Source organism: Falco rusticolus, chromosome 1 (genome assembly GCF_015220075.1).
Source record: "Falco rusticolus isolate bFalRus1 chromosome 1, bFalRus1.pri, whole genome shotgun sequence".
NCBI classification, from domain to species: Eukaryota; Metazoa; Chordata; class Aves; order Falconiformes; family Falconidae; genus Falco; species Falco rusticolus.
In genome coordinates this window covers 106,361,357-106,373,829 of record NC_051187.1, presented here as the reverse complement: position 1 = coordinate 106,373,829, position 12,473 = coordinate 106,361,357, and the positions used below count along the sequence as shown (strand labels likewise).

Sequence of the window (12,473 nt, the reverse complement as noted above, 5' to 3'; positions counted from 1 at the left end):
TTGCACTTCAGCAGGCCCATACCAAGCACACTGCTGAGGCCGTGGAGCTGACCGCCCCTACAAAAGTCTGTGCCAAGATTTCATGATCTTTTACAACAGCAGGGAGGAAACCATGGTAAAACTTAGCAATTCCAAAAAGGCAAGGAGAACAAACCCACAAAATATTAAGAAAGGTATTTCAACATTAGCCTTGATAAACAAGTTTAATAATCCACCACTTTACAGGACAGTTATTTAAAAGCTAGGCTTCAACAGAGAAACACTGTGATACTTAAAAGCCAGTTTTCAAAAATCCACACCTAAGCCTGAGATGTCAACAGCCAGGTTCGCTCAGTCTACCACGTACGGACCGAGAAGTTCAGAGTTGTGGTTCTGCTAAACACAAACACTGCACATACCGAAGCGAGCTGCTTGCTTTCCACGCTGTACTCTGGAGCGGGCCACCAGCGGCCCACAGGCAAAGCAGAGCCCTCCGTTTGATCACCACACCCTCGCTGCCCAGGTGACCCTTTCAGGAAGCACTCACATCACCTCACGGTTCCCATACGACCTCCAACAAGGTCTACTACTTGCCAATAAAACCGGGTTTCCCTACCAAAGAACAAGGCTATTATGAACAGATTCTGGGTGAAAAGCTCTCCTCAAGGAGCAATCCAGACCTACACAGAAGTTCCGGACCGTACACAGCTTCTTCCTTTCCGTGAAACACAACACATGACTGCACAGCATTACCACTCTCCCCCCTCCAGACATGAGAACAAACACCACAAATGAAAAATAAATGTGTTCCCTATTCCCAGGAATAATTTGGGAAATTTAAACCAAATAAGAAAAAATAGAATTCTATTTATTGTTTGCTCCTTGGTTTCAGAGAAGTTAAAACAGGTGTCAATAAAGACACAGACTTTTTCTTCTATGAATAAGAGAGTAAGTCTGCTACGGCCATGCAGTTGGGCACTGCGATTCCTGCCCTTTCCATCATATTAATCCGAGCCAGTTCGGACCTGACCCTCTAAAGAAGGAAGAGGAATCCATGTTCGGAAGGAAATGAGTTTCAAAAAGCCCACATCTTTCAAGTTTCTGAAGGGAAGAGCAAGGATCTTCAGTCCTATCGGTGCTTGGAAGAAACGGCGTGCCCAATTTGCCAACCAGTAGCTGTCCGGAGGCCGAGCTCAGCACCATCAGGGGCAGGTGAGGCGAGTGCAGCCGCTCACTGAGGGCAGCCTATCTGCCACCGCTCGCACCGAACACACCATTAACAGTCCTCTAGCCTGAGTCCCCAGAATAAATCACTTTAGCAAAAACAAGACTAAGAAAAAGTATGAGAGGTGAGGCATAGGCCTGGGGGAAGGAGCAATTACCGACCAGGCATCAGCGGGTGGGGAAGCCTCCTCTATGGGTACCTCCACGCCCCCCTCTGAAGCCACCCCTCTCACCCCGAAAGTTAGTTCTGTTCCGCTCTCTGCCCCTTTCTCCTCGGCCCGCTGAAGTGCCTCCTCTTCCTCCTCCCCGTGGAGCACCACCTCCACGGTCAGACTTGGACTTGGGTGGGGGGGACTTGGGCCGAAGTCTCTCGATCTCTTCGGTGCAGCCGGTCAGGTGCGAATTCGGAGCTGTGAAGTATGAAGAGTACGTTTCTGCATTGAAATTGCTGTTTGTGAGCGTGGGGCCTACGGTCAGCCAACCTGGGGAACAAAAGCAGAGTCAACAAAAGCAAGAACAAACTCCACGCTCCAAGGCCATTACTGTCTGTTTCCTAGTAAATGAGCGCTCTAGTGATAAGAGACACTTGTCCACGTGTCCCCTGTACTGAATGGAATGAAAAGGTCACCTCTGGAAACACCAGAGTTGTTGAAAAGTTGAGATTTTAGTTTGGCGTTTCTTTGGAGAAGGGCTTCTTTTTTTTTTCATTATTATTTTTTTTCTTTACACATGGCTATGGGAACATTCACACTGTGGTTTTGTAAGTCCCCTTCTCCCTCCTTCCTACTTGTTCTTACACCACCGCAATGTTTTCAAGCCCCTCTGAGACCAGACTAAACCTGATCAGTAAATTCATCTAGTTTAAAAAGACCATCCTCCGCCTCCTTCTCCCCTTTTTAAAAGGCATTTAAACTTGGGTTAGATAATTTTGTCTCCAGAAAGCAGCTGTGACAGCGCACGTAGGAGCACAGCATGCTGGAAGCACAGACCTGGAAACACAATAAAATAACGATTCCATTGAAGCCCACATGATATGAAAATAGAGCCTAAAGAGTTAAATTAACCTGTCTATGCGCAAACATTCAGGGGGCTCCTCAGCTACACCAAGTGAATCAAGGCAGGCAGACATTTAAAACAAGCACATTCCTTTTCATATTATGAGCTAAAGTAGTTTTCGGACATAAAGTGGGACTCGGACCACTTAACAATATCGGTGGGAATTCAATTTTCAGTTGTATCATATATTAATGAAGAAAAACGTAGCTTAGTGACTCAAAAACATGCTTATAAGGAAAAGAAGAATTTAAAAAAAAAAAACAAACCAATATCATTGCTCTCTTTACCTTGGGAATTTATGTAACATTTACCTTGCTTCCTGCACATTAAAAAAAAAAAAAAAAAAAAGGGGGTGGGGTGGCGTGGTTTAGGACTTCATACTTCACAGCGCACTGTGAGGATCTGTGATGAGTACAGGATTTGAAGTATGTAATGCAATTCCAGGGTGACCACCACATTTAAAAAATACAAAAGCTGAATCAGACTAAGCTGACCCTGTGGGACATTAACGCATGAGCATTCACCCGCAGCGGCACTGAAATAATACCCGAACGTCTCTTTCTACAGAACAGCCCCCTCCACACACAGACACCAGAACAGCCCACAGAACTCTGAGTGACATCAGCATTGACATTCAAGCCAAAGGCCAGTCAAAGAATAAGAACGGCCAGTTATCACTGCTCCATAGTTGTATGAGCAAGAGAGAAACAGCACCTTGAGATTTATTTAGGTAACCTGTTACTTGCAGCTTGCACACTGTTATACATCCTACTCCAACTGCAGTAAAAAGAGTAAGCACGTTTTTTTTATAGCATTCAGTACTGGCATTCACGTGCAGCAGCCCAGGCCATGTGTCTGTTTCTCTGTCATCCAAACTATTCACCTGTACGTAGGGGAAAGCAGCGTTACACAAACTTGCTGAAGGAACCTAAAGCAATCGCAGCCATAGCACCTGCCCCCACATCCCTGCCACCTGTTTCTGAAAAGGGCCTCTGTTACCAGCAATCACTCAGAGACTGACAGTATCCATCAGCCCCCAGAGTACGACTGCACTACCCATAACATGAGGTATAGAGTCTGTCAGCTCCAGCACTCCTTGGTAGTTGAAAGAAAGAGGACTGCTGAGCTGTATTTCACACTAGGCTTTCGTGCAGGAACATCACTGACAGCAGACACAAAAGTCTAAAAAAGGTGTCAAAACAGATTCTATTCTTCTAGTCTCCATTTTCCTGCAGTGAAAGTCCTTCATCACTTATGCATGATAAATTGCAAGGCCTGACCATCAAAACAAATAAAACGCAGCTACCTTCCATCTGATTCATGTATTTCTACCCATTTTTTTTATCATGCCAGCTGCAGCATCCACTGTAAGACACTGCACCTTCAGATACTGGCAACAGGACCAGCACTAAGCTCGCGGGGATTTAAAATCAGTTTAGAGACAGAAATCATGCTCCTGAAAAGCATAACCACATGGCACATGGGGGAAAAAAGTAATTTCAGCTGAACTTTGTTATACCTGCTGATGAATTAAACACAAACAGGTGAAAACACTGGTTAACCAAAAATTATTTTCTGAAAAAAATGACAGAATTGATAGTTGTCATAGACTTTCCAAACAACAGTTCTATGACTGACAGATCCTCATGTAAAACAAAAAAGCACCTCCCTGAGATCTGCTGTCTGACCTATGACACACACAGAAACTTCTTTAAGACACCGATACAGATTTTGCAAGACAGAGAATTCTGCTACACTGTCTTGCACGTGAGACATTTCAATTTTTAGAGCTAGTGTAGAGTTTACTTCAATATTAAGTGCAAAAATAAAAGTTTACTAGAAAGGAATAATTCAGAAGATTAACCTAAAAGGACAGAAATTCTACATTTCAGTATTCCAGCAGAAAACAGAATAATTTCAGCATTTATCTTCAATTAGAACATGGACAACACAAAAGCGTAAAGGTCTTATTGTTTGAGCAAGTATTTACTTCTAAAAATGACTATTTATAAACCAAAACTTAACAGTAAGCAACATTAAACTAGATTTGTGACTTGGTCTTGCTCCCAAACATAATAATAATAATAATATTAGGAATTATAACCTAACTGTGATATCACTTCTATACGATGCTCCTGCAACACAGGCTCAGGATTCACCGTCAGACTGAGATTCTGGCGGAGAAAATACGCATGTGAGATCTTTAGCTCTAGCAAAACTTTCTGCTATTTAATCACGAGAGACAGAACATTACCCAGAGCAGAAGTCACTTTGCTACTGTCACAGCGCTGGGAGAACTGTCAAGTGATGCCACAATCCCTCTATTGCTGAACATTAGGCTGGTTAGTTATCTGAACAGGAGGGTGGGAAACCTGGGAAATTTCTCCGTCCAGTAGATTTTCTTACTCCTGACTAGAATTCCACAATGGAGCAGTCACCAAGAAAGCTCACCTGGCTTTCTGTGGTATCAGAATCCCATGGTGGGGGACATGGGGTTATAGGCAGAAATGCAGTTACTCAGCTGGTGCAAGTCCTGGCAGAAGAATCATGCATTAGGATTAACCACTACTGGCAGCTTCTGTCAGAACCCATCAAGTGGTCTCAGATGATGGAAGAGGGTTAATGAAGTAAATTAAAATTTAAGTGTTTGATAGAAAGAAACTTAACAGGTACCTGGTCGAATCGTACTGTCCCTTCCAAAAAGGTGAAGGCGGCGGCGGCCAAGGCAGAAATGCTCAATGATGTGAAAAATCTCTACAGGTTTTTCTATGTTGCCAATTTCAGGCTCTTCTGTGATGATGAGGTCAATATCAACATTAGCATGGATGAAGTCACCATCTGTACTGCGACGCACCGTTCCTTTAATGCCCATGAGGCAGTGTTCCTGCACACACACAACACAGAAGAGTACCTGTCACATGCCACACATACTGCTACAGCACAGGTGTCCATGGTTTGAGCACAATGGAGAGAAAAGGAAATTCCAGGCAGAGTAGATTCTAATCTTATACAGAGAAAAGTCTAAAGCATGAACTAGAAGAAAGGAACAAGCTGGAACTACCCAAAGTGCCTTTTGAAAACAAAGCAGAAAGTAGTTTCAACCGTCTGGCTTGATAAACTACACTACAGAGTGGTAAAACTCAAATGGAAGCTGAGATATTTGGACTTCCTCAGTTACAGCAAAGTTAGAGCTCCAAGTTGGAAAGGCTGAGAAATCACCACAAGGAACAAGTACAAGGTACGGCATGAGTGATGGACTAGCTCCTCATTATGATTAATGCTTGCAGCACCATTATGATCCTAACTTTAGTCATACAAATACTTTTCAGAGTTCTCAGTCATAAAACAGCCAGTCAGTGAAAATAAAATGTACTCTTTCAAGTTGTACCTCTGTTACAAAAGTAACCTTCACCCTCAAGATTCCTTTCTAGAAGATATCACTGCATTCAAAAAAGTAAAATCACTATCAAACTGTCAACGCACTCTCAGTCAACTCCATCAGCATTCATTCAAAATGTTCTTTTAACCGTAAGCATGCATTGCCTTCCTTTCCTCTGAAACACCGTAGATAAATTTAAGTGACTAGGATTTAGAATCTATGAATGAGGAATCACCGTAATTGGTACGGGATGAAAAGAAGGTTCTACATACTCATTTCAGAGTTCTGTTTCTGGGAGTATAAAGCTCAGATGAGCTATTTCCCCCAGTATCATAAAACACTGACTCGTTCAGCACCACCAGACAGGTCTAAAAGAAACTGCAGACAAGAGTATGTAGGATCACTTCCAGATTTTTGGCAAGGGTTTTAAGAGCGAGCAAATAAATACAAAAGGCAGAACAGGCGACCTATCAAATCTGTGCAGCTGGTCAGCTGCACCCAAGCAACAGGCTTTCCATACCTTAAGTTTAACTAAAGGATACTGCTAAGCAAATTGCCCATCAAGCAAAGCCTCCTAAATCTAGTATTCAGAGGAATAATCCAAAACATTTTGTTCCCGTAACACATGGAATGCCATTCGTTACTACCTTAGACACTACAACAGGTGGCACAGCATAAAGCGTCCCTCTAAAGAGATGCCTAAACTAAACATAGTAAGATAGCATTTGCTGGTGTAATCACTGGTAAATACATCTTGCACAACAGACTATTTATTTAGTCAGAATAAGCTAGCTCAATTTTCAATGTTTATTATAGTGACCTCAGCCCAACCCTTGCTCAATAAACAGAGAAATTCTCTAATGATAGACATTATTCTCCTCCGTTAGACAAAGTCCCCCCCAAATCCTCCTGTGTTACTTTTAACCTCTCCCTCGTAAGTAAGCTGCACATATTTGCAATACTATATGCAATCAACATGCGGTATTTATACTTATAAATGCTTGTAACTCATGGAACACTTTCAAACAAACTTCAGATTAATGCAAATGCAAGTCAAAGAAAGATTCCAGAAACCTTAAAGGGAAGTTTATACTCCTAAAAATAGCAAAACCGAGACGGGGTTGAGGATGTTTAATACTAAGGAACAATTAATCGATGCGGAAGAAGACCTGAGGTTAGTGACACTTCAAATTATTAACTGTCAGCCAATGGTCTGTTTGCAGTAAAACTGCCACGGTTTCACCCACATATATACCCAAAACAATTCTTCATGAACCCTGTCTACATTTTTCTAAGTTTTTGATTAATGTACATTTAAGTCTCTTATATCAGAATACTTTTTTTTTGCTCTGCACCTTCTTCAATAAATATCCTCCAAAACACATCATTTAATTTAAACCAAGCTGACCGATTCAGTCACTTGTGCATTCCTATTGTTTTCAGGATGTCAGGAGATGCTGGCTGAACAATGGTCCCTCAGTCCTCTGTCTTGGTCAAGCTCTGGGCACACACCTGCACATGTGCGTTCAGAACCATCAGCCAGCCTTCCAGAGCTATTTTTTATGACCACACCTATTTATAATCTACGGTTTTAAAGAATTCTTTTGACGTTAGATTTAGTCAAATTCTGCTGCTAAGTTAGTTCCATCCAAAACGGCCTCCTCCACCAGCAAGTTTTCTCCTCTAATCTGGAAAGGAGCTCACATTTCACACAAAAGTGATTAACTAAGTAGTAAGACTAGCTGCCTACTTAATCATTCACCCATAACCAAAACATCCCAGAAGTCAAAAACATTGCAACGTACAATAAAATTTTCTATTCAGTTTCCATCTTCCCTCTCAGGATTTCACTCTTGTTCCATCAATCAATGAACCCTCCTCAGCTGCCTGCATTTCAACAAGGCTCAAAAGAGGATTACAGAGATCAGAGATCTGTAACAGAATTTACCAAGCAGTGCTAAATGCAAATGAAACTTCTATACCTCACACTGACTAAAGTCAAGAAGGGGACAGAAGTTCAGCGTTCAGCCTAGGAATATGTTTATTTCCATATAGTGTGCTTTGCAGAACAGAACTCTGAAGTCTTCGTGTCTGCTCTCCCAAAAGCAGGTCCCCAGCTGCCGCGGAGCACCAAGTGTTACATTAAGCATCAAGAGACAGAATGGCAACAGAGGACAAATTGAGCCAAACCTTTACCTTGGTTCTTTGGAAAACAGCCTTGGGGTCTAGAGTCTTGGTCTTTCCAGGATTGTTCTTATTCGTTTTAATCCAACAAATGTCCTCACATCTTCTGTAACCCCATTTGCGCAGACACTAAATATTATAAACAGATAAAACAGTTCACGCTACACCAAAAACTTCAGTAACCTCAACTGAACACTCATACAGGTACTTGATTTTTCTTAAAGCATAGCTAGAAGAGAAATTTGTTATAAATGAATGAAACAGTTTACTGGCATGACTGTACTATGTTTTGTCAAGCTACCCACACACAAAATTAAAAAAAAGAAAAAGAAAGAGGCTTATGGGCATATTGACTTAGCTACGTATGACACACACACTCCTTCTATTTTATTTTTTAAATATCTAACCACTGCACAGATCCCCTAAGGAACTATGTGTGCATTTTTAGCTAGTGACACTTAACCTAATCAAAATTAGTCTGAGCAATGTCGTGATCAGCTGCCTTGGCCCTGTCTCCACTAATACACCTGCGCTCTGGTAGTTTTTCACATCGATGTAAAATTCTATAAATGGGAAGATAAATAGCCAAAAGCCTTTGCTACCACTTTGTTGGGTTTCCTGTATTTGTAACAAAACCCCAAACCACCAAAACATACACCAACAAAAAACCTACTCGCTTTCATGACTTTTTAATACTTAACTCCTCTAAGTGTCATCTTGAAAAGGGAGGGAACTGGGCATCAAGGACTCAAGCTCATTTCGCTGTTGCTGTGTTCAAGAGCTGCCCAGCTACTTGAGTGTGTCTGTGACCAAAATCAATCTGAAACAGCCACTTTAACCAGCCTCAGAATGAAAAGCAGCTAATGCAAACAGATTAGTAACTACACGTCGTCCTTTAACACATGCCGTATTGTTTTAACAGAAAGCACTGCTCAAACTAATCAAAAAATGTGTCAGCACAGCAAAAGCCAGGTGGGAATTCTTATTCCACCACCCCCAACACAAGCGGTGCTACTCTGGCATACGGAAAGATTACTCTAAAACTCCAGGACCTTATAGGGAAGTAAAGCTTTGTGGAGTTCACCAAGAGTAAACCTACTTAAACTCCAGGTGTTTTCTGAAAATAAGCAGTGCTACAAAACCAATTTTATCTCACTTTATGAAACAGTAGCACCTTTCTACTACCATGAATATTTCTGGCAGAAAACTATTATGTCTTCTGTTAAAAAAAAATAATGTTGCACATGCACTCAACACGGCAACCTGCTTGCATCAACCAGCCAGCAGTACGGCTCTCTAGACCATGCAGAGCTATGCCTCCTCACACAGGCACAGCAACTGTATCTAAACAGTTAATCCAAGCAGTAAATTAAGTTCATTTAATCCACTTAAAATTATATATCCTCTACCATAGTAACAAAACATGTCTCAGCAGCTACAGTTGAGAATTCTATGCAGAAAAAGTCAACGATAAAAATAAACTCTTAAGCCTGTCCCTGATAAATTGAATTAAAACATCATCTTACCACTCGGCCAAGATCCAGACCCTCGCCTGAACCACACCACAGAAACACAAATGACCTTGGGGCTGCAATTTCTTCAATTTCCAATTTCATGATCTAATAATAATAATAAAAAACCAAGTTTCTGAATTAAATATAAATCACCAATTATGTTGGGAAGAATAATTACTAGGTGTTGAAGCATTGTCACAGAAACCATCAGGAAGCCCTTTCATTAAAGATGTTAGCCTGTATACCATTTATGGCCATCCTCTTAAAAGTGTTTTCCAGACAGTATGTTGTAAGGGTTACCTTATCAGTACCCAAGTGCATGTTTTCAACATAGCTGATGACTGCCTTAATTACTCTCTTTAACAGAAATTTTATCTGCATAGACAATTCTAGACTTAAAAGATTAATGCAACCCACATGATTTCTCTCCTCCCTGCCTCCAAACCTCTGCTTCATTTTATCATTCCACTGGTATAGCAAAAAAATCTAGTAACAGCGCAATAATGCTCTGTTTCTTTTCAGCCCCAAGAGTTACTTACATGAAGACACATCATAAAAAAGAACAGCTTAATTCCTGTTACTGTACAGGAAAGACTTTTTCTCCCCTTTCACTTTCAGGAAAAAAGCAGCAAGAATTTATCAGGACAGTGGCTCAACAATGGCAAATGAGTAACATTCAGGATGCAGTAACTTCAGATGCAAAGCATCTGTTACTCATTACAAGTTGAAAAGATTCATCTGTAACTCGCTAACACATCAAATCAAGCTTCATTCAGTGCCACTGTGAAGAAAAATAATGCATGAGAAGCCATTCTAAGAGAATTACTGTAACTCCCAACTAAGAGGATGACTCCTGCCTCCAACACTCGCAGTTTTCCTGTCAGGATGGACTGTTTTTCCCCACTGGGCAATGCTGCCAGGCACCATTTTTGCCTGATGTAACAGACTGGTTAACACAGAAGCTTCCTTAACCTGTAGTTACCTAGTCTCTTATCACAGGCACCAATACCTTTGTTTTCAACTTCATTTCTCAAAGGTGGATTGAATTTTCTTCTCAAGATCCTTCAGTTTAACTGATTCTGAAGCCCTGCATGTGCATGCTTCAGCCTAAGGACAAACTGCATCTAACAGAACACAGCCAAGATAATCTCAGTAACAACTGCTTCAATCTACTGATTCACTCATGGGATGACAAATCTGCTGCCAATGCAGCCACAAGTCCTGCATGCCTTTCAAAGGGGGTCTCTAAATGACAGGTATTTATTAGCTCTATATTCCCACCCATACGCCTGAACCTAAGAATGCCTGATATGGTTATGCGAACATTTTTAAAATCAGCTATTCCTCTCTACTACAGACACGTGTTTTGTTGTGGTGGGTTGCTTGGGTGGGGATTTTTTTCACTTTGTGGTTTTTTATGGGTTTGTTGTTGTTTGATTTAAATGAATAAAGTGTAGCTACACCGCAGAGCCAGTTTAATTATAAAGTTTTTTTATTCATTGCCCAACTGGAGGAATTCTCCAGTTCTATCTTTAAGACAGGCTTTGTACCATCAAATTGTCATGCTCAATGACATGCAGCACTTCACAGCCTCCAGCCCTCACCTTGCTTTTCCAGAGCTAACTTTATTGAAAAAGATGCCAAATGGAGTTACTTATCAATACATCTTGAGTGTTTCCTTCTTTACAAGTACCTACATGCTACAGAAAGAACTTAAAAATCCTTTCTCTAACTCAATTCTCTAAATTTTAATACCTTTGTATTGAATAACAGCAAGGGAGTACAAAAATACAAGAAAAGAATTCCACAAGTAAGGCTTATCTATTTTGTTAGGCTTCTCAGGATTACAATTGGTTTGACTCTTAAAATTTTCTACCAAACCAATACTTTGGTGAAAGAACGTGTGTCAATGAAGCGTATTCACCTACCCTTTTGACTAGAGGACCAGCATCTGAAAAAGCACACTTTAAACATCTCTTTGAGAATTTCAAGAAGCAAGGGAATATTTACTATGGCTATCTGAATTTCAGCAGCAAAACCCAAACAGGACAGAAATATCAGGAATCTGAGGGTAGGGAGAAAACCAACTATGATTAGACTTAAGTTTTCAACTAGGCTCAGGGAGAACAAAAAGGTGAATGTAATTCATCGAATTCCTCCAAAAAAAAAAGTCTTTTTAACACAAATAGTGTAGGCATGCATGCAATATAAAACTTTGTTTTTGTAAGAATCTAGACTTCTCTTAAAAAAACCAAACTGACAACCAAAAACAGATCCCATTTTTCCTTAAAACACATCTCTAAAATGTTTTGATACCAAAATAAATCCTCAAACTATTTGCTTAAATAGATGTATGAAATCCTTTTCACAGCAAGAAAACCACTTACATCATCCCAAGTCCAACATTTTTCATTGGCAGTAATGCCAGTCTCTCGGTAGTATTCTTCCAGTGGTGGTTCCAGGAGAATCACATCAAATTTGGACTTCAGTTCCCTAATATCAAAAGCTTCCAAGTCTGCTTGTAAGTACCTGTTTAAACAAAAGACAATATATTGCTTGGGCAAGTTGTAACAGTGAAAATTATACTCCACACAGCACTTCTGCGTAGCCAGTTAAGATTCGGGTCTCCTGTGTAGCTAACATAGCACACACGCACTGAATTCAGAGGAGATGCATAATGCATTCTTACTGGGCCGGATGCTGTTGCATTAGATTTTTGTTAAAGTACTCTTTCTCAGTAAACACTTTTGAGGATTCTAATTTAGCAAGCAGGAAACAGATGTCCACACAGACCATACAACAATACCTAGTACAGAATCACTGATTTTTCTGTACATCCATGGACTATATAGGAGAAAACATCAACATTTAAGAAGCAAAATATTCGCTGCCTGGCTAACAGACTTCTATTTTGCTTCACTTTGTAAAGTGGCATAATTTTAGAATTGCCATTTAATATATGTTATGTTCAGAAAATACTGAATACTGGAGATGGGGTTACTTTTCATATAGTAGAAATATATTTCGTTATCCCTTGTAACAAAAGCACAATTCCCACACACGTTAATTTTATTAAATACACACTGAAATGCACTCTTACAATTGGCCTCCAGTCCCACACCAATCACTGCTGTATC

The 12,473-nt window shown here is 40.6% G+C and overlaps 1 protein-coding gene across 3 annotated transcripts in view; it reads right to left on the bottom strand.

Moving 5' to 3' along the window:
* The window catches only part of METTL14 (methyltransferase like 14), a 65,662-nt gene that overhangs the window by 14,674 nt on the left and 38,515 nt on the right, over window positions 1-12,473 (bottom strand). Inside the window, exons 7-11 of one of the 3 annotated variants that reach the window (XM_037394365.1) lie at window positions 11,724-11,865; window positions 9,349-9,441; window positions 7,835-7,951; window positions 4,933-5,143; window positions 1,437-1,685 (exon numbers count right to left, since the gene is read on the bottom strand). In XM_037394365.1, coding sequence (XP_037250262.1) covers window positions 1,437-1,685; window positions 4,933-5,143; window positions 7,835-7,951; window positions 9,349-9,441; window positions 11,724-11,865 — 812 coding nt within the window. Of the gene's footprint in view, window positions 1-181; window positions 1,686-4,932; window positions 5,144-7,834; window positions 7,952-9,348; window positions 9,442-11,723; window positions 11,866-12,473 lie in introns of those variants that run through there. The other 2 variants (XM_037394355.1, XM_037394374.1) reach the window with 2 other exon arrangements.